The sequence below is a fragment of the Schistocerca nitens genome, chromosome 2, assembly GCF_023898315.1.
Source record: "Schistocerca nitens isolate TAMUIC-IGC-003100 chromosome 2, iqSchNite1.1, whole genome shotgun sequence".
Lineage (NCBI taxonomy): Eukaryota > Metazoa > Arthropoda > Insecta > Orthoptera > Acrididae > Schistocerca > Schistocerca nitens.
This window is the reverse complement of record NC_064615.1, coordinates 204471491-204495095: the sequence shown is the minus strand read 5'-3', so window position 1 is coordinate 204495095 and position 23605 is coordinate 204471491. Positions and strand designations below refer to the sequence as shown.

Here is a 23605-nt window from a genome sequence, read left to right as displayed (position 1 = left end):
ATTAAAGCTGAGTGCCAGAGTTTGTTTCGAATCAGGAACCTCGGGTTTCAGGAGTACTGCGTTTACCGACTATATTACGCAGCCACGACAAATCCCCCCCCCCCCCCCCTCTTTCAGCTTTACTTTTGCCACTACTTAGTTCCTACTTCCGAAACCTCACAGAAAGAAACAAGTACTTGCAAAGGTCGGCTGGTACACTGCCCGCGAAAGGCACGGTTCCAAGTTCGGGTTCATCCGGTAAACAGTCTCGGTCTGGCAGGAAGTACTAGAGTGCTCTCTCCGTTGCAGTGTGAAACGTTCATCCTGGTTTAAGTTTGAGTTTGGACACAGGTCAGTCAGCTGATGCTTCAAACACACGTGACCTGGAGTGCCTAATAGCTCCTTTTCGAGGCCACTTCTAACGTGCCTAGTTCGCCTAAAACCGATGACACGAGCCACAATCCGAGAAACAGCCAGGAGGGTATCGTCGACCGGAGCCAGGGTCCACTGCCGGACACAGTGCTTGCATCTTTCGTGAAACACTCTGTACTCACTCGTGGTAATTGGAAAGTAAAAGGAAAGCGTCGCGGCAAGTGCTGTGGTGGTAAGAGCCAGTGGCGGAAGGACAAAGCGTGAAGGCCACACACACAGTAGCCCACGGCGCGGGCGCCCTTGCGCAAACCGCCACTGAGATGCAATACGGCGATAGCGCCTGGTCCCGAGTGCGCATAGCAGTTAATCTCTCTGGCTGTGCTCTCCAGGGAGACTGTAGGCAAGGCGCTTGCGAAACGCGCCCACCCAGACTCCAGGTATCGGTTTCACATTCCAGACGCGCTGCGTAACCATTTCCCTAACGAGTCTAGCACTTCCGACTGCTGGCGGCAGTTCTAGAACAAGGGTCACGCGCCACGCACTTAATCGCGTGCGTTACCTGCCGCCTGCACATGACAGATGCACGACGGTGCGCTTTTCCTGGATACGAGGCTGCTGAGGCAGTGCGAGAATTTCGGCTGTAAAACGTTCCGTCGTATCGTCCTCCAAGACGCTATGGTGTCACGCCTACACCCGGCTGCGGCCGGAATCCACGCGCTCTCGGCATGCGAGATTGGCTGAACGACGTATAGCATTAGTAGAAGCTCTAATCGGCCGTGGATCGCTTTTACATGGATACTGGCAGAGCGATGATATTAAAGTTTAAAAAAAATCATATACAGGGCGATTCTTACTAACGTTTAAAAGCCTCTGAAGCGACAAAGACGACGACGAGTCAAGTGATTTAATGTAAGACACATGGTGTCGTAAATGCCGGGAAGTATCCTAAAAGAGGATGACAAATATAGAACACGTGACGTCATCAGATGACGTACGTCACCGCACGTGCCAATGATCGAGCCCATGTGATCATCCCAACCCAAATCAAGTACTCACGTCAGTGTGGCTCTGAACGAACGTGCACCGCATTAAACGTGGAGTTCAGAATTCGATTCTTGCACATGGCAAGCAGTACTTTTTTTCATTGCGTTAGACAATTGTGTGTTTACATTGAGGTACGATTCATTATCTGTTATTTACCGGTCTCCCGTCTCCGCTGGTTTACTGCAAAGCACAGTGCAACAAAAGCATACCGTATTTCGTCACAAGTAGAGGAGTATAAGCTTCCGAATTCCGTCGTTACCAGTAAATGACCTAAGCTTTTCTTATTAAATAACAACTATAAGCAGAAAAAGAAGGCATAATAGAAAGAAACAACAAAATAAGAACAACTTTTACTTCGTTACAACGAGAACAATAATTTAGTATCATCTACGCTTGCAACAGATCATATTTTCAAAAGGTGTTCGAAACTGGCACCGTTTGTTCGAGACTAGAAATCTACTCTGTAGCAATCAGCATGAGTTTCGAAAAAGACGATCGTGTGAAACCCAGCTCGCGCTATTCGTCCACGAGACTCAGAGGGCCACAGACACGGGTTCCCATGTAGATGCCGTGTTTCTCGACTTCCGCAAGGCGTTTGATACAGTTCCCCACAGTCGTTTCAAGAACAAAGCGAGAGCATATGGACTATCAGCCCAATTGTGTGATTGTATTGAAGAGTTCCTAGATAACAGAACGCAGCATGTCATTCTCAACGGAGAGAAGTCTTCCGAAGTAAGAGTGATTTCAGGTGTGCCGCAGGGGAGTGTCGTAGGACCGTTGCTACTCACAATATACATAAATGACCTTGTGGATGACATCGGAAGTTCACTGAGGCTTTTTGCGGATGATGCTGTGGTATATCGAGAGGTTGTAACAATGGAAAATTGTACAGAAATGCAGGAGGATCTGCAACGAATTGACGCATGGTACAGGGAACGGCAATTGAATCTCAATGTAGGCAAGTGTAATGTGCTGCGAATACCTAGAAAGAAAGAACCTTTATCATTTAGCTACAATATAGCAGGTCAGCAACTGGAAGCAGTTAATTCCATAAATTATCTGGGAGTAGGCATTAGAAGTGATTTAAAATGGAATGACCATATAAAATTAATCGTCGGTAAAGCAGATGCCAGACAGATTCATTGGAAGAATTCTAAGGAAATGCAGTCCTAAAACAAATGAAGTAGGTTACAGTACACTTGTTCGCCTACTGCTTGAATACTGCCGCCGATGTGGGATCCGTACCAGATAGGGCTCATAGAAGACAGAGAGAGGATCCAACGGAGAGCAGCGCGCTTCGTTACAGGATCATTTAGTAATAACGAAAGCGTTACGGAGATGATAGATAAGTTCCACTGGAAGACTCTGCAAGAGAGACGCTCAGTAGCTCGGTACGGGCTTTTGTTGAAGTTTCGAGAACATACCATCACCGAGAAGTCAAGCAGTATATTGCTCCCTCCTACGTATATCTCGCGAAGAGACCATGAGGATAAAATCAGAGATTAGAGCCCACCCAGAGGCATACCGACAATCTTTCTTTCCACGAACAATACGAGACTGGAATAGAACGGAGAACCGATAGAGGTACTCAAAATACCCTCCGCCACACACCGTCAGGTGTCTTGCGAGTATGGATGTAGATGTAAATGTAGAATGCAAGTATTGCATCGCCCAGCTATCGCTTCACGCCCTATCCCGACCGCTGCACGTACGGCGAGGTACGTCATCTGGTGACGACACACGTTCAATATTGCTGATTCATTTTTGGAATGTTTTTCGACACTTGAGACCCCATGTGTCTTGACGTCAATGTGCAATAACCGATCACAGGCGGCAGGTGGCACCACTAGTAATGAGGGTATTTAAATCGTGTCGGTGGGAGGCAGAAAACAGTATACTGATTTTGTAATGCGGAAACGGAGCGATTTATCTGACATCCTAAAAGGCATCATTGTAATTGTTTCCTGTTATTATTGATAACCACGAAAGTTGTTTATGAATAAAGGTGATACGTTTTATATAAGCTCGAGGAAGTATTGAAGCGATGTGTGATATGTTTTTGTTTAGTCTCTAACGTTTTTCTTTCATTTTACCCTATTTTGAGGATATTGCATTTTGCGGCACTGTATGATAAATCTCTGTTTTTTTGTATTTCTATTACAAGGTCCCTCTGTGTTACATTACAAATCAACAACTTTCGAGTGAGACCTGAATTAAACACTGGCAGTTTCAATTTTCCCACAAACGCTGTTTGTATTCAAGTAGCAGACCGGAGGACAACTATGTAGAACAAAAAAAATCTGTACGTTATGCGGCCCTTTGTATACCCTCTCTCAGTTTCTAGGTGGCTCACCGCTTCCGGTTTTCAGAGGAATCTGACAAGACACTGATCGCATATGCAAACAAAGGGATCGAAATGAGGCACCGCCTGATAGGTATGCAACACACCTATCGTACAGGTAACGCAGTCACAATCTTAATTGCCGAAAGCTACTACAGTAATCTAAGTTTGCTTACGATAGTCGACACTAGCCTACGGTAGTTTCACAACTCTAGCTGTAGGTCATATTTACTGCCTTTCCTGTCCACCTCATCAGTTTTCAGCTGCCCTCAACAAACGGTGTACGTGCTTTTCTTCGTCTTCTCCTCTGTCTCGTGAGAGAGCGTCACACCAGTGGCAGAGATACTACCCGCCATCGCCACAGCCAGTCTCCGGCAGAGTAAACAGCTGGACGTGCGCTGTGGGACAGTGGGACAGAGTGCGGGGGCGGCAGGTTGCGTTGCGGCGGGTTCACACCAAACGGCCGTCCCCACGTCACGGCTCGAATCGGACCAGGGACACAGTATCTCGGCCGGCGCGGCGCGGTCCGGAGCCGTGGGAAAGTGGACGCCGCGGCCGATCCGTCAATATTTGGTCCTGTCAGCGATATCGCAGCGCCCTGCGCCTCCTCTGAGCTGGCAAGCTGGCTTCTCCCCCGCGGCTGTGAGCGACTGTCACACCACCTACACAGGGAGCGTCCGAAACAGTCCTAAAACCACACCCACACCTATATTTGTACACGTTGAGGCTATCAGTCCATAATTGGAGGGGAGGGGGCGAGCGGGTACTCCCCTCTCCCCGCCCCCCATCCCCGGGAATATACAGTACATAGTTTTCATTTACTGATTGGCGACTCCATGGAGTGTTCTGTGCACCACGACCAAATAGTGGATATAATTGGAAGGAGAATCAGCATTGGTCGTATTTTTTTGTTTTATTATCCGCAAAATCGATTTTCGGTCACTTAGTGACCATCCTCAGTGCTAGAAGTTAAAAATTTTACATAACGATCAGAGTGTATAAAACAGAAAATCATACGCAGGTGTAGTTGTGATTTTGTGTTTTATACTCTCTCATCGTTACGTAAAATTTTTAGCTTCTAGCACTGAGGATGGTCACTAAGTGACCGAAAATCGATTTTGCGGGTAATAAAACAAAAAAATACGACCAATGCTGATTCTCCTTCCAATTAGTTTTCATTTATTGCACAATCTGCCAATAGCTCATATTGTCTGGATAACCACCCATTCTCTGAGATGTAATGAGTTTTTTGTGTCACCCATAAAATTTAGTTGTTCTGACAGAATACGTCTCAAAACTCACCAACTCATTTATATCGAAAATGGTAATTTAAGAGTATATTTTTGAGTCACCCATAAAATTTAGTTCTTCTGGCAACACACGTCTCAAAACTAACCAACTCATTTGTATCGACGATAGTAATTTTAGAGTATTGGAAAAAAATCTGGGGACGGCTATCGAGGCAACCGTACCAATCTTATTTTTCTCCCTCCAGTCCCGTAAAAAACGACTTCCCGATTGTATTCTACCGTTGTATTTTTATGTCTTTATTGGCATTTGTCCACTGCGATACAGCCGTCCAGCAAACGTTGTATTCTTCTGTGGTCCTCAGTCGAAGAGTACACGATGCTGGAATATTACGTCCGTAGACTCAAAAGCCAGCAAGTGCAAATATTATCACACAATCAGCTTAACAGCTCATGCATCCAAGTTGATGATGAGTAATAAAAGAAAGGTTCAAAGGTGGGGGTAAAATTCAAGGTGAAAGGATACCGATGTTAAGATTTGCTGATGACATTATTGTCCTCAGTGAAAGTGAAGAAGAATTTCAAGACCTCTTGAATGGAATGAACAAGTCTAATGAGTACAAAATATGGTTTGAGAGTAAATCGAAGGAAGATGAAAGTAATGAGAAGCAGCAGGGAAGAGAACAGCAAGAAACGTATTATGACTGATGATCACGAAATGGATGAAGTTAAGGAATTCTCCTACTTAGGCAGCAAAGTATCCCGTCATGAACGGAGAAAGGACATAAGAAGTAGCCTAGGACTGGCAAAAAGCGCATTCCGCACCGAACCAGTCAGAAGAAGAAGAACAAAAAAAATTAAGAACAGTCCCAGACGCACAGAGTCACTCTTTTCTTACATCACATTCTGTAAGCCATGGACCAGATATTTCCGAGAAACATTTGACTGGGTACTACACCTACGCTGGTTATTAAAAGTTCGAACGTTCAGGGTATCAAGCGAAATTTGTGATCGGGTTGACGATTTATTGGTAGTTGGGATGCAGCATGGTATTCTGGATGCAAAGTCGTCGATAGAAGTTCAAGTACTTCAGAGGTACCCCGGGAACTGCCTTGCAACCTTTGTCGTTCGTGTTATATATTAATGACCTGGCAGCCAATCTGAACAACAAGCACGTACTTTTGGTAGATAGTGCAGTTATCTGTAATGGAGTACTGTGAGAAACAAACTGCACAAATATTCAGTCGGATATTGATAAGATTTCAAAGAGGTACAAAGACTGGAAACTTGCTTTAAATAAATTTTCACCAATGTAAAATTGTGCATTTCATATAACGAAGAAACGTATTATCCTATGAGCAAAATTTCGACGAGTCACAATACTGCTAGCAACCAACTCATGTAAGAGATATGAAATGAAACTATCGAATACACTCAGTCGTAGGAAAAACAGTTGGCAGACTTGGTTCATTGGTAGAATACTATGGAAATGCGATCAGTCTTCAAAGGAGCTTGTTTACAAAACACTCGTACGACCTGTCTACCAGATAGGACTAATAGCGGATATTGGATGTATACTGAGAAGAGCAAGCACAAATGAAGTATAGTAAACATTGGTTCAAAAATGCTTACCGTAAGAGCTATGAGCACTATTTCACCTTCAGTACAATGAAACAAATCTCTTCTACTGCAAGCTTCTTGCTTTCCATAATTTGGTTCAAATGGTTCAAATGGCTCTGAGCACTATGGGACTCAACTGCTGTGGTCATAAGTCCCCTAGAACTTAGAACTACTTAAACCTAACTAACCTAAGGACATCACACACAACCATGCCCGAGACAGGATTCGAACCTGCGACCGTAGCAGTCGCACGGTTCCGGACTGCGCGACTAGAACCGCGAGACCACCGCGGCCTGCTCCATATTTTGGGAAGAGCTGGTAAGGAACAAAACAATAAAAAAACGCCTAGTAAACATGGGCTTTAAAATGCATATTTTAGGAGCTATGTATGAACACTTGTTTAGTAGAAGAGATGTGTTTCACAGTAGCGACGATGAACAAATGCTCATAGCTCGTAAGCTATACACGTTAGACCCATGTTTAATGGACTTTTTTTTCCTTGTTTTGGTCGATACTATCACCTATAAAAATACGGAAAGCAAGGAACACGCAGTAGAAGAGAATTGTTTCACAGTATGTTCAAAAAATGGTTCAAATGGCTCTGAGCACTATGGGACTTAACATCTATGGTCATCAGTCCCCTAGAACTTAGAACTACTTAAACCTAACTAACCTAAGGACAGCACACAACACCCAGTCATCACGAGGCAGAGAAAATCCCTGACCCCGCCGGGAATCGAACCCGGGAACCCGGGCGTGGGAAACGAGAACGGTACCGCACGACCACGAGCTGCGGACTCACAGTATGTGATCACAGCTCTTATGGTATGCATTTTAGGGTCCATATTTACTAGACTTCTATGCTTCGAATGATCGTTCCTGTCATATCCCTGAATACTGACCATTCCTCCTAGGACACCTTGTATAGAAGATTGCTTGCAGAACATCCTTGTGACCCGTCGTAGAATACCGCTCAAGTGTGTCGGCCCCTTACGAAAATAGGCTACCTGGGGATACTGAATATTTACAGAGGACAAGCACAAATGGTGACAGGTTTCTCTGACGCAGAGGAGAGTGTCACAGAGATGGTGCAGAAATTTAAGTGGCAGTCACATGAAGACAGAGTAAACTATCTAGAGAAAGACTAGTTGAAAAGTTTAAGTCACCAGCTTTAAATGATAAATGTAGAAATATAGTACAACACCATTCGTACAGGATTACACTAATTACAGCGTGCACGGAGGTGTTCAAACAGCTATTCTTCCCGCGGTAGATAGATGAATGAAATGGGAAGAACCCCTAATAAATGGTACAATGGAAAGTAGCCTCTGACATACATACAAAATAAAACAAAGCAGTAACAGATTAAGATTCATTTCCGATAGAGAGACTACTGCTAATCATGTGGTAGAGTGCGTTACCTCTCTCATGCGTTACGCCTGTTCGAAGTACCGCCTCATGCGTTTGCCCTAGTTCGCAGCTGCACCCTTACACGTGTCAGGTGTTTACCCTGGTAAGCGGAAGAGGCGGCCACACTCACGCATCGACCGTTTAATCTGGATTCAGTGCCGTGGGCCACCGCGAAACCTGACAAGTTCGCTTGAAACAGGATTTTACTTTACTCGTACGTTACCGCTGGGCCACGCGCTGTATGACCTAACACTGTTACATTCTACGCTGAATCTGGAACACCTCGCTCTTGCCGCAGTCTAGATTATCCGCACAAACAGACTTATATTATTTTTACGCCGATGAGTTAAACATAGGTCATTCTAGTTTCGGCGTATCGATATTAACGGCCAGGAACAGACTCTGTACGTGTTTGCACAGCATCACGTTAGCTAGTGTACGGAGCTAAATGTAGTCATCATGCTACGAAATACAATGCGTAGGCAGGAACACGCATCAAGCCACGTTCCTGGCTCCATGAATGCGCGGGAGAAGTAGTCAGGGCCAGAATCAACACAGAGTCAAAGCAAGAATATCTTTTAGGCCAGTTAAAAACATTACACTACAGTAATGATTGTGAACGGAATAAAATATTCAGCTACGAGTACGTGGACAACATTATTTGCACTGGTAGCAACGAACGCCATCACAAACAAATCATTTACAATTCCATATTATTATACATAAGTTTTTTGGTTGATTTCTTTAAGCAGTGCCTCAAGATTAACTCCCAGAGATCGGCAGCCATGCCAAATGAATAAATTTAACACAGGATTTTTATTACTGGTAGCGTGAAGATTGGTTAAAATATACTGAACTATTGACGCTTCTACACGATACAGTACAGAACCAATGCTGTAATCGAAACGTACGAAAGTTGGTCTAAGTCACCGACACCTCACATTGTAGGACATGAGCACTCTGACACAGTTACTAAACGTCATTCGTGTACAGTATGCTTTGTAATTGCCTCTGCTCTGCTGCCTATAGCATTACTTAAATAACCGCAGTACATTGTTATTCAAAACATTAGGAACAGTCCATCGAAATCCTCACTTACGTGTTTAAAAATACATCACTCTTTTATATTAAGTCAAAAGGAAGACTCTTCACAAAACAATATCACAAACCTACTTCTCATCTGGTGATAATCTATTCAATGGAAACGATTGATGCTTGGAGGGAATGTGGTGTGTTACACAACCTTACATAAATTTTAAGTCATGCACCATGTTTTCTGTTACTTAGTGTTATCGGATAGATTGGTGATATAATAAAAATTGGCCAGGTGGGAGTTGCACTGGCACTCCGAAGGTTCTGAAAAACTAAATTATTTATACAGACATTTCGTGCATTCCAGGAATCGACAACTTCGATGTTTTTTGTCTGTTATCCACATTCATAATGGCAAGATATCGGTCCCGTGAACAACGAGTCAAGACAAAAATCGTTTAGGCCCAACAGAAACATTATACTACAGCAATGGTTGCGAACAGAATACAACATTCAGGTACGTGTGTGTGCGCACATAAGACTTTGGAGAATATTTTAATATTAAGTTTGAAGTCGGCTAACAAATGACAATAAAAATTTACTGTGATATGATTAAAAAATTGCACTTTTCGGATTTTTTTAGTTTACTTGTACTGTGAAGCCTTGCTTACTACCAAATTAGGTCAACGCGAAATACACTAAAGTTTTGATGAGTAAGTTCGCGGGTATCAAAATATGTGACATAAATAACTGTACCTTGTCATTGTATTTTTCTTAGAATCTTTAATGCTTTACACCGACAAGGGGCCGTAGACGTTAGGATGTGACATACTTTCTACTTCCTACGACTACCCGTTCCTGAGAAAAAGGATTTCTTAACTCCCGGACAGACAGCAAAGTGATCCTGTAAGGGTTCTGTTTTTACCGATCGAGGTACAGAACCCTAAAAATTAACAAATTTGCTCGTCATATCAAGAAACCCCGTTTGTAAATTCGGAAGCACATATATATGCATGTACAGGTAATTTCTCAGTGAAATATATGTAAATTTGAACAACAATAATATACTTAAACATCGATACTTCTGTGTATCTAAGTAAAAATAACTTCATTATTACAAAGTTGAACTACAAAGCCAACCATCAAATTGAAAATTTATTACTGCGCTACTGTACATATGAAATTACAATGCTACTGGCGCTTGAATACCTTTGAAGATACTAATTTTCGTAAATACATAGAGGAACATATGTGATGGATGGTTGGTGTTTAAACTGTTCGGCGTCAGTGCCTTACTAATAGTATCACTTATTTTGTACACAACGTTTAGAGCGTCATACCTGCTTCGTGATGACAAACTCGTTGAAATTGGGTAATAGCAACAAGTTTTGCATAAAATGGCAGCCATAAGCGAAAAAAAATCACAAGAAATTTCAAAGCTATGCTGGATACACGTCGCTATTACACTACAGAAAAGGAGTTGAAGGTCAATGAAGAGTCGTACGGCTCTGGATCGAAAAGCACTACGATCGCCAGAAACCTGAAATGAGACCGGTTACCATCGGTATTCTGTGGTCTCGGCACCTTGGATATTCACTAAGATACGCCACGTACACCGTTAACGCTATTAAGAAGTTTCCAAGTTTCATAGCACACCACCGAGGACTAGGAGCAACTAACTACTTCGTCCTCAGAGGCGGCCTACGGCTGCATAGATAGCGTCCGGCATCCCACTTCAATGTCGTCGGCGGTGACCTTGGAGAAGGGGGCGGCAGGTACCTGTTGCTGGGGGCGAGGCCGGCGCAGGGGCCTGCGCTGCTGGGGGCGGCGCTCCGACATGCCCCGGGCTGCGACACACCGCCCTCGATGTCGCCCACTGGACGCACTACGGAGCAGCCGCGCGAAGCCCCGCGCTGCGCTAAGGCAATAAGCCATGCCGCCGCTAGCTGCACAAAGTACCACCGCCCCTAACCCACTCGTCTCCTGCACGCGCTGTGTGCATCGAGGGTGGAGATTTCCGCTTCCCGTCCTCACTACAGAGAGGGAGGTGAGGGGGAGGGGTACAACAACAAACAGCATATTTAGAGCACTTACTTCGATATTTCCAAGGATGTTGAACATCGAAAGCAGAAAATTAGAAAACTGATGTGTGCATCTGAGGCGTGGTATCACAACAGTACCTTGAAAGTAATGGAGGCAAATAAAGAAGGTGGTTCTTCGCAGAAGCCTTGCACTCAGTTGACAAAAGTCATAGGATACCTCCTAACTTTCTTTTGTCCAGCGTACTGCAGCATCTCGACGTGCCATGTCCCCTGCAGAAACACTGAGCCGTGCTGCCCCTATAGCCGTCCGTAAGTGTGAAAGTGCTACCGCGTGTAGGATTTTGTGCAGGAACTGACGTCTCGATTATGCCCCATAAATGTTCGATGGGATTCATGTCGGACGATTCTTTCTTCTTCTTCTTTTGCTACCGCCTTAACCCGCATTGTGCGGAGGGTCGGCAGGGTTACGTACGGAATTCGCATGGTTAATTTGAAGGGGTGGCCGGATGCCCTTCCTGCCGCCACCCTACACCCCCCGGGAAGTAGTGTACCCTAGCTGTCTGCGTCTAGTGTAAATCGTGAAATAGTGTGAATGTGGTTCAAATGGCTCTGAACACTATGGGACTCAACTTCTGAGGTCATTAGTCCCCTAGAACATAGAACTAGTTAAACCTAACTAACCTAAGGACATCACAAACATCCATGCCCGAGGCAGGATTCGAACCTGCGACCGTAGCGGTCTTGCGGTTCCAGACTGCAGCGCCTTTAACCGCACGGCCACTTCGGCCGGCCCTGTGTGAATGTGTTTCAGGTGTCTGCGAGTCGTGTAACTGAGGCGGGACGTGGGGACCAGCCCGGTATTCACCTAGTACAATGTGAAAAACCGCCTAAAAACCACATCTAAGCTGGCCGGCACACCGGCCGTCGTCGTTAATCCGCCGGGCGGATTGGATCCGGGGCCGGCGCGCCTACCCGAGTCCAGGAAGCAGCGCGTTAGCACTCTCGGCTACCCTGGCGGGTTGGATTCATGTCGGACGATCTGGGTGGCCACATCATTCGTCGAAGTGTCCAGAATGTTCTTCAAATCGATTGCGAACCACTGAGGCCCAGTTACATAGAGCAGTGCCAGCCATAAAAATTCAATCGTTGTTTGTGAGCATAAAGTATGAATGGCTACAAATGGTCGTCAAGCAGCCGAAAATAACGATTTTCAGTCAATGATCGGTTCATTTGGATCAGACGACCCAGTCCAATCCATGCAAACACAACCCACACCATTGTGGGGCCATCACCAGCTTGCACAGTGTCTCGTTGACAACATGGGTCCATGGCTTCACTCGAACACACTCGAACCCTACCATCAGCTCTTATCAGCTGAAATCGGGACTCGTCTGACCAGGCTACGGTGTTCCAGTCGTCTAGGGTACATCCTGTATGGTCACGAGCCCACGAGAAGCGTTGCAGGCAATGTCGTGCTGTTAGCAAAGGCACTCGCGGCGTTCGTCTGCCGCCATAGCCCATTAACGCCACATTTCGCCGCAGAGTCCTAACGTACATGTTAGTCGAACTTCTCACATTGATTTGTGCGGTTATTTCACGCAGCGTTACTTATCTCTTAGCACTGACAACTCTACGCAAACGATATTGCTCTCGGTCGTTAAGTGAAGGCCGTCGTGCGCTGTCCATGGTGAGAAGTAATGCCTGAAATTTGGTATTCTCGGCACACTCTTGACGCTGTGGATCGCAGAATTTTTAATTCCCTAAGGTTTTCCGATATGGAATGTCCCATGTGTCTAGCTCGAAATACCATCCCACGTTAAATTCGTAATTCCCGTCGTATAGCATAATCACGTCGCAAATATTTTCCCACGAATCACCTGCGTACGAATGACAGTTCCGCCAATGCACTGTGCTTCGATAACTTGCGTACCTGATACTACCGTCATCTGCGTGTGTGCATATCACTATCCCATGACTTTTCACACCTCACTGTACGTAGTCCATGTTGAACTGTGGTATGGAAACTGCGACTGTTCATGACACAAAATATAAATTGAAACAATTATCTGCGTCAGGGATTTTTTTATTTTCACTCACGACACGTTTCCAAGGCTTACTGCCTGATCTTCATGTGCATCAGTGAGTTAAATCACATTTTTGTTTAAATGCAGTCGGTTGTTTCGATTTTATGTCTCTACCGCTAGGGCGTAATCAGCACGTGTTAACGTAATATGAAGAATTTTAAACAGTAATACAGCTACTTCACCATGTCACTCTAGTGCCATATTACGTTAAGAAGTTATGAGTGTTTCTGGAGCTAGAGCGTTACGGAAATGCTAAAAAATAAATAAAAAATAAAAAAACATTAGCAGGCACTACGAAAGAGGTGTTGTGCATCACGGAGCTTTTTTTACGACTGAAATTTAGATAGAATACGCTTAGGGAAGCACTGGTTAACACACTACTTTCTCCCACATGAGTGTCACAAAATAACGTTTAGCGAAATACATTCTCGCCACGTGGCAGTCGCAAATGGTACTAGGAAAGGGTTAAAATGATAGGGGTACCAGACGTGCGCTCTGCTACACATCGTAAGGTAGCTTACTGATTACCGATGTAGAACAAAGGACTATCTGGACAACTAAATAGGAGAACCGATACTATGAAATCTGTTATCAACAAGTAACTCCCTTTGCTGTAGTGGCAGCCGTACAAGAGAAGAGTTTTAGTGGAAGGCAGATTAGAAAATAAAAGTTTTATCCATTGTGGATTTGGAACATTACGGTTCAAATGGCTCTGAGCACTATGGGACTTAACAGCTATGGTCATCATTCCCCTAGAACTTAGAACTACTTAAACCCAACTAACCTAAGGACAGCACACAACACCCAGCCATCACGAGGCAGAGAAAATCCCTGACCCCGCCGGGAATCGAACCGGGGAACCCGGGCGTGGGTTTGGAACATTACGACTGGGATTAATAAAGGTTCCCAGAAATACCTGCAACCTATCATCTTTTGCGATTCTTCAGTTTTTATTTATCGTGACCGGTATCGAACCGCCTAGCGATTCGCCATCAGGTGGTACGTGTTTACGGAATGTTTGGTGCATTGTGGAGCAAGATATAAAAACGAAGCATGTAAGCACTGAATGTGGCGGGAATCATTTACAGCATGAGATCTCGTTTAGTTAGAGGCATTGCTTACGGTTAGCTGCATTCGGTGGTTTATTCCTGGCGCACACACTGTTCTTCGCGTTAAATTTATTGCACTCCACAAACTTGGCCTCTGTTAGCAGCTATCACGTGCTTTACAAAATGTGAATAAGCCAAAGAGCGTGACTACAGCTATGATCACAGAATTTACATTGTGGCAAAGATTTCGTTTGTTCAGCACACACATTGCATATTGTTGATAATAAGTACATATATCGATTTATATTACATTCATTATTACGAACGCAACATGCATACAAACTGCAAAATTCATATGTGCAGTTTACAAAGGCTATCAGTCTAACAGTTTAGAATGATATTTCATCTACAGTTTTAATACTTTAGTACTGAAATTACATTTGACATGTTTCGTTTTCCTTGTTAAATATTGATTATTGCTTATGAATTAAACATCGGAGCTTAGCACGTGGGTTCATTTAACGAAATTTTAAGTTTTGTGGGAATTCCGGATAATAGTATACTGTGTGTGTGTGTGTGTGTGTGTGTGTGTGTGTGTGTGTAGTGTTTGCTGGCGCCACAACAATGCGTGCTCCAGAAATAAATTATCGGATGCTACTAACCGTAAGTAATGCCTTTAAATGGAATTCTCGCCACATTCAGTGCTTATTTGTTTCGTTCTTATATCTTTCCACAGCTACATAACCCCTTCAATACTCCAAATGTGTACCATCTGATGATGAATATCTAGGCGATTCGAAACTGGTGATGGTCAATACAAACTGAAGATTCGCGAAAGGCAAGTGGATGCAGTTATTTCTGGAAACCTACATCAGTAAAAATGAATACATAACTGAAGACGTTGGACGTTAGTGCTACTCGGAAATGATGTTAAAATAAGAGAGAAGATCATTGCAGGCAGCAACGAGCCAGGCATAAAAATAACAAAACTGCACACGATGGCCAAAAATATTTATGTAGTTCGCAATACAGATTCGAGCTTTCTGGAACATCTTTTAACAGAAAAGCACCGATACGATGCGGACTGCGGCGTCTGATATACTGTTAACAAACCTTAAAGATGGCATTACTGCAAATACCTGAAATCAACAAAGGTATCACACAGAATGACAGGTTAGTTTTAAGTGACGGAACACATATTTCCTTCTCCCCCTCAAACTGAGGATTAATTAGACAAACATCAGATTACAATTATAAATTCAACTTCATTGTTCATCGTTTGCCACATGTAGTGAGTTCCATACAACTTAAAAAAATATATTTTTCAATTTTTGTATATTTAACGATCTTCATGTAACGTAAAAAATAATACTTCCCCTTCGTAAATACACTATATCCCATAATTTTAGTACTTTTTTTACAGTAACGTCTTTGTAAGTTGCACATGATGTTGCGCGTTTTTTTTTTTTTTTTTTTGTGACAATTGTCACCTGAGGATGGACCCGAAATCCCATTAGTGACCGTATAATATTTTGCAGAATGTCAAGAGAGTGTTTCCTATTTAATTTTTTTGCACAGTTCTGTGATTTATCGACAGAAAATTAAGTTAATAATAAGTAATACTGAATTCTTTTCTAGAGGCGTGGTTCAAAGTTATCCAAAACACTGATGCCACGTGACCATGCAACACACATGGACATCCTGCCGTTAACTAACAGTTTAGTAATGCACAAGTTTTGTGAAACTGGCAGAACATTAGAGTAGGGTTCGTAACTGACGGTTCAGGGCCGCTTTTGCCGACCAAACTATTCCTAATTCAAATCCTGTGTCTAGAGCAGGACAGACTAAGTGCACAAAACATCGAGCTACACCATGGAGAGAGAGAGAGAGAGAGAGAGAGAGAGAGAGAGAGAGAGATATGGGATGGGTTAAGACAAGTGTTTGTGTCTGGAGCGGCCAGCTGTCCCGGCTGAGGGAAACCCACCGGCCCTCTGGAGGACTTCCCCAGTCCTCCCTCGAGTAATCCCGGCCTTGGGAAACACCGTTTCCTGCAGACACCCTGCCGCCGTCCGTACCTTAGCTTAGCTCAGCTCAGCTCAGCTAACGGGCCCCGTAAGCCGCTTCAGCGATCCCACCTCAGCCAGTTCCCACACGGTTACTTCTGAGCATTTTCCACCGAGCACAAGCGCATGCGTAGGGCTAAGTCGCGTATGAGCAGCGCCTTCTGCAGCTTCTGGCTACTTGCAGTGCGGCTTTTGGCTGTAGGAGAAGTGTCAGCAAGTAGCCAGATGCTAAGCGGAAAAATTTTTCTGGCGCGCCTGAGCTACCAGTTTCGCGCATGCTCCGAGCAGTGTGAGTTACAATGGGAATAGTAGTCTCCATGTGACCCGTATTTATGTTCTCTCTCTCTGTTAACAGCTCTCAATTCAACTGTAAACAAAGCACATTTATGTGGCTGCAAGCGATCAAGTGAATTAAAAGATTCACATAAAGGGAGATTAAAATATGTTATTAGTTTAAGTTTTCTGATCTTATTTTATGTCCACGTTTTTAGCAATAAAGCATTAAACGTCTTGCAGAACAGTGGAGTTATTTTTGTCGGTCGCTAAAGATATTTTGCTTTTATTAATCTTTTCCGCAGAGGCAGTCAATTTATTTCAAACGAAGGATTTCATCCCATGCTATTGCCTAGTTTCAACTGTTCGCTCAATTTCAAGTGCACAGTTTCATTTTCTGCCACTTACGGCATTATACCGTAATAAAAAACCAAATATGAGATAATAAAGTACTGGTACTCTAAGAAAAATGACATTGCGAAAACCAAACTGAAAACATTAATACCAGGTTATTCGTTGTGAATCTGGAATGAGTACGTTACGACGAATTATGCATTGTAGTATAGTTTAAAAAATTCCGCTGCTCTGGGAATATTCTCGGATGTCCTGTCTCTTTTATGACATCATGTAAGCTCTGTTAACGCTATAAGCCTAATGTTCACGTGAAGATGACTAAGCAGGCAAATTTGTTCAGTAATATGGAATAAAATATTTTGTTTCAAATATATTTCCAACATTAGCAGAATTTTATTAATCTACCTTCCGTGAAACACAATGGTTGCGATCACAAGAGATATTTCAACTGGTGCCTCCTCTAGGCTTGACGATATTTCGTAATATGTGTTCTTTGTGTCTTAAATTTACTGACTGCCACTCTTCGGTAAATTAAAAAGTGGCAGCATACTGTGTTTTATAACCTTAACTCCCCACATGGGTTTATTTTTATTCATAGAATATAAATTGCTAGTCGTACAGTTTCTTGACTTCACACATAACCTTGTTAATATTTTATACAATTTGCAGTTATTGTTTTAGAGGTATTTCCATTCCTTCTTATTAACTTTTTGCAGTGCTACGTAGAAACCGATTGGAAATGCTACATAACAGTATTGCAGAGTCCGTATAATAACAATGATAATAATAACAAAATATCTATGTTGAAATGACCACATAGCAAATATTAGGGTACTTTAAGCTGTAGACTCTAATTCTGAAATGAATATAATGCCAAGAACTGCTTCCTTCTATTGCATTTATTATCTGGACAGGATATGATAAACAATTGCCCTGCATACAACTCCGAGTGTCCCCTCTGAACAACACGCCGCCGTGTTGGACGTGGTCACAGGATGCTCCAATACCCACGAAATTCCAAACAGAAATGCAACGAAAAGATACGAGCAGTGCCTCCACACGTCATCGTTGCTGAACATGTGCAGTGAGATCTGTTTTCTGACGCTCTCTGGCAACTGTTCAAACGAACCTTTTGATTTGTGACACCCAGACGTGCCGGAATCAAAAGAACAAATCACGCATGATGTATAATGTGGTAATCACGTCATCGATAGGTCGGGCACAATAAGACGAAGAAAAATAAAAGTTTGTTAATAGTGAATTCCACTTCACATGATTTTCGACATACATTATACAAGGCCAGAAAAAAGTGCGACACTCTGGATACAAACATGCCCCACCGACTTACGTTGAAACAACTTCACTCGTTTGAACGGGTCGCTCTGCGAGTCTGCGGGAAGCTGGCTGCACTTATCCACGGAATGTTGCACATGTTGGGCACAATATATCAGTAACGTGTCTAAAGTTTCAGCAGCGGTCTGTGGAACGTTCCACACCTGTAGATCAGGTTCTGGAGTTCTGCGTAATACGAGCAGCAGCGGCCGCCCGAACGCTATCCAGGGACGAAATTGTGGCACATGTTTTATCTGCCTTTTGAAGCTGTCTGCTTTGCAACAGAATTAACATCTCATGTGCCTCTGACCAGGCTAGCACTAACATTACCACAGCGTCACACTAATCTAGTGTCGTGGAAGGGTTGACTGAACAATGAAATGGTGCTCTTTTGTCTTCAGTGACGATACCTAACGCCTGTCTGTATGCGAGTGACGGACGTACGTGTGTATGGCGTAGACCTGGTGAAGTGTGAACTATTTCACACAGATCTAGTTCAGACACACAGGTCCCATCGAAGGCTTTACTGTGTTGGGGACCATCAGTTACAGTTCGCTGTCAAATCAGGTGTTTCTGCAGAGTAAAGTAAGCAGTCTGTTATCCCTGTACTACCGTCATTTCTTCGACAAGAAGCTGATGTTCCTTTTCATCAGAACAATAAACGTACACATACGGCTGCCCTTGTCAACAAGATCACCAGTTATCTCGCCAATTGATTACGCATGGGGCACGATGAAGAAGGAGCTTAATCGTCCTCCAGGGCCTGCAAGGACCATAGCAGGATTGCACCAAATGGAGCAAAATGCTTCAGACAGTCTGTCAAAGGATTCCATTCGGCACCGTTATGGTCGTTTGCATGGGAGAACAAATACCTTCATAGCCACCAGAGGGTTTGCGGGGGAGGGGGATATTGATGTGACAATTTTGTCACCCTTTACTGTGGCATGTGTGTTTCTTTTGGTCTGAATTTGCGATCATACACTTCCCTGACTTCACCTGTCAATAAAATGACCTTGTACTTGGGGCTGCGGCCGGCCGGTGTGCCCGAGCGGTTCTAGGCGCTTCAGTCTGGAGCCGAGCAGGTTCGAATCCTGCCTCGAGCGTGGATGTGTGTGATGTCCTTAGGTTAGTTATGTTTAAGTAGTTCTAAGTTCTAGGGGGCTGATGACCCATAGTCCTCAGAGCCATTTGAACTTGGGGCTGCTGTAATCTTTTTTTCCGGTAGTCTACATTCAAGGTTTATACCCAGAATTTCTATCGATGAAGCTCAATTTGTCATGGATGAAATCTTCGATTTCAATGACATTTATCGTTGGACTGAAGATAAGAAAAGTACGAGTAAGATGTAGGAAAAGACGGATAATATACAGCATGCATGTGCACCCAGAGGGAACAATAAGAATGGAAGACCAAGAGCGAAGTGCTCGGATCTAAAACGGTATATAACAGAGACGCAGTCTTTCCATACCATTCAATCTGTACATAGAAGAAGCAATGGAAGAAATATAGTAAAATGTTCAAGAACGGCATTAAAACTCAATCATACGATTCCCTGATGACATTGCTATCATCATTGAAAGTGGACAAGAATTACATTATGTGTTGTATGGAATGAGCAGTCTAAGGAGTACAGAATGTAAATTAATAGTAAACTGAAGAAAGACGAAAGTAATGAGAAGTAACAGAAATGGGATTATCGACAAATTTAACATCACACTTTGGGGACCAGGAAGTAGACGAAGGAATTGTGTACCTTGGAATCAAAATGACACATGGCGGGCGAAACAAGGTGGACATAGAAAGGTTAGTACGGGCAAAGAGGCGTTCCTGGCGGAGAGTAATCTGCTAGTATCAAACATCGTCCTTAATCTGAGAAAGGAATTTCTGAAAATGTAACTTTGACGCATAGCATTTAGTGAATCATGGGCTATGAAAAAATGTGCACGCGCAACTCTGTAATGAAGAGGTTGACACAAGAGAGGCTTTCGTGGCTGGCCGTGTCGAACCAGCCATAAGACTGACGAATAAAAAAAAAAAATAAAATAAATAATGAGGAGCTAGATCCTACATTTGAAACCTAACACCAGTAGCTTACACTAACTATTTATCCAGTTTAATGAAAGGCATGTTTGTACACACCATAAGCTGCGGTATAAACTTAATTGAAATGTGCTACCAATTTCTGTCTATGTGGATATCTTCAAGCACTGGACAAAAACTAGTTGCATCTTGCTTTCTGATACATCAGTCATATTTGCTTTAGTGTTGGCTTAAATGAGATACCATCTGAGTGCTATTTGTTTACGTTAACAGCAGTTTTATGCTTATAACTTAAGCTATCGCCAGCTCGGTTCGGACTGTGCTTCACGAGAGCAGAACAGAAGGGAGCGCTGCCGGTTTAAAACTTCGCTCGCTGGCATACCATCACGATACCGGGTGAGAGGCTTTTTCAATTTTGTCAACAGCGGCTTGCGAATTTTTCCGTAGAAAATATTTGGGCGGAAAGTAAAAATTAATTAGCAGCCGCGACTCTATTAAGCGTAGCGCGCTTTATCACGGCGGCCATCGAGCTCGTGCTTAATTGACAAACCGCCGCAGCATAAAAGCCGAGTCGGCAATCCACCTTTATGACTGCCGTTTAATCACCGGTGTCGGTGCGGCCTTGCCGACGTTACGTGACACAACGTAACGGTCCCAAGGCGCGCGTCAAACCAGACGAGCGGAATCACGGTCCTCATCTTCTCTGCAGGGATGGCCTAGACTGTGATTTTCCGAAAACACTGATTCCTGTGAATGCTAATTTTCGGTAACGACGATCTGTAATTGCAATTCGTTACATTTTAGAATCGCAATTTGCGAATTGACAACATGTTTTCCTTCTCAACGTTATGACGTGATTTCTGCGATTTGTCACAGTAGATATTACACTATAATTAATGGAAAGTAGCGACTAACAGGCAGTGGCCAGATGAATGTCAGAGCAACGACGTGGTATGACCATTTCAACAGCATGTCACTCAAGTCATTATGCGATTTGAAAGGGACGATATGTAAATGTGAAATATGCCGTGAGTTGTACTGAAAATTCCACTCTCCTTTGTGTGAAAGCCATCGCACACTCCTACATTTTGTGCCAAGTACTTACTGATACAGACCTTTTTTTAAGGCTGATGATATGCAAGTGAAAAGATTGCGAAGTACAGATCTTCCAGTTAAAAATTGACATCGGTAATAAAAAGTTACGTCGTTGTGGACGCCTGTCGCATTTTTTGTGAACTTAGCACAAAAACACTCGTCGGAGCCTTGTCCATTATCTAAATTTTCTGAATTTATCTTTTAGTTTTATTTTTTTTGTGGTGGAAAGAGGATTAAATGTGTTTAAATATGGCGCGAATGTCAATATTTGGCTGCACGATAGGTCAATGTGTTCCCACAAACTTTATTTGGCATTCAGGTTTGTTAACTTCAGCGACTCTGAATCGAATTGTCACCTTTCAACCTAACTTTAGACTTCGGGCTATGCTACACAACCAACATTTCAGGAGGGAGGGAGTAACCTACCTTACAGTCTAGCCAAAGTCTCGGCCAGGACTATTCGTGCAGAAACGGGTGGCGACTGTGTTCTGGGATTAAGACGGGATGCTGCTGGAGGATTTGCTTCCTCAACAGTGATCGGTAGTGTAGTTCAAGGCACCAACTCCAGTGACACCTTCAACAATGTCGCCACGGATGGCGTTATGTTCCAACACGGCAATGCGCGACCGCACGATAGTCAGCAGACCATTGCCACTGTGCGTGAACTAAGGTTTACTGTGCTGCCACATTCTCAATATTGGCCGAGTCTGCCTTCTACTGATTACGCCCTGTTCGACGTAATGAAACAGGTTATAAGGGGCAGAAAGTTCACCTCCAATGACAAACTTCATGCAGTTGTCTATGACAGGCGCTCTGATACTCCCCGAAGAATGGTTTTCTACGCAAATAAGGAAGCTGCCAGAACGATGGCAAAAGCGAATAGACATTGGCCAAGAATATCGGTAATGTAATATGTATTCGTTTGTTCAGTAAATGGTTCCTGTGGACACAAAAAATTGCAATGCTAATTAATTCTGACCGCCCTAAATAGAGCGAAGCACAAAAACCAATAGATGGCACAACGCGTTGAATGTTAAATGCTACATTTAGTTGCTAATTGCGACTTCTAGTTGAGATTTCCTTCTAGTGCGTGTATAAAATATGACGACATGGAAATGGGAAAAGCTGAGAGTGTAAAATTCTTGGGATTACAACTTGATAATAAATTCAGTTGGGAGCGACATACTAACGAACTGCTAAAGCGCCTAAACAAGTCTTGTGTTTGCAATGGGAATGATGTCAGACATAGGAGATATAAATATAAAAAACTGGCATATTTTGTTTATTATCACTCCATTATGTCATATGGTATCGTATTCTGAGGTAACTCCACAAACCGAGATAAAATTTTTAGAATACAGAAGCGTATAATAAGAGTAATGTGTAGTGTAAATCCAAGAACATCATGTCGAAACCTATTCAAAGAATTGGGCACACAAACCACAGCTTCTCAGTATATTTATTCCTTAATGAAGTAAATAATACATCTCTTTTTCAAACTAACTGATTAGTACACAGTATCAATACTAGGAATAAGAACAATATAAATAAAGACTTAAAATCACTTACTCTTACCCAGAAAGGAGTCTAGTATTCAGCAACGCATATTTTCAATAAGTTAACAGCAACCATTAAGAGTTTAGTTTTAGACAAGGCACAATTTAAACATAATTTAAAAAAAAAATTTTGGTGGCAAACTCTTATTCCATCCATGAATTTCTCAACAAGTGCAGTAGACCATTTTAATGAAAATTTATTATACTTCAATTTTTGACAATATTTGGTTGTGACAGCTAAGTAACTACCTACTGTGTGAATGATGGATGTATGGAAAGCAGACGTAAGTCTGAAGTCCGTAAACAGTGGAAGTTTAGTTTTAAATCTTGTACATAATTTGACTGTTCTTAAGTGAGGATCATTTAAATGAATAATTTGCTTTAATTTTTGACAATTCTTGGTTGTAATAGCCAATTAACTAGCTACTGTGTGAATGATGGATTTAATGAAAGCAGATGTAAGTATTAAACCTGCAAATACTAGAAGTTTAATTTTGAATCTTGTACATAATTTTACTGTTTATTGGCTGAGGATCATTAAAATGAATGAAAGTCAAGATTTTCTAATTTCATTTTTGTAATGTGTTTGTCTGACATGTTCCACACCCAGGAGGATCGCCTCTTTTGTGAGTCTATGGAATGAATAATTAATCAAATCTAACCTCAAAACTG

At 42.9% G+C, this 23605-nt stretch overlaps 1 protein-coding gene across 1 annotated transcript in view; it reads right to left on the bottom strand.

Annotated features, from left to right (window-relative positions):
• LOC126235908 (uncharacterized) overlaps positions 1 to 10904 on the bottom strand; it is a 634203-nt gene extending 623299 nt beyond the window's left edge. The window contains exon 1 of the mRNA XM_049944857.1: positions 10825 to 10904. Coding sequence (XP_049800814.1) covers positions 10825 to 10884 — 60 coding nt within the window. The 5' untranslated portion in view covers positions 10885 to 10904. The remainder of the gene's footprint in view (positions 1 to 10824) is intronic.
• Positions 10905 to 23605: the final 12701 nt, after the last annotated feature.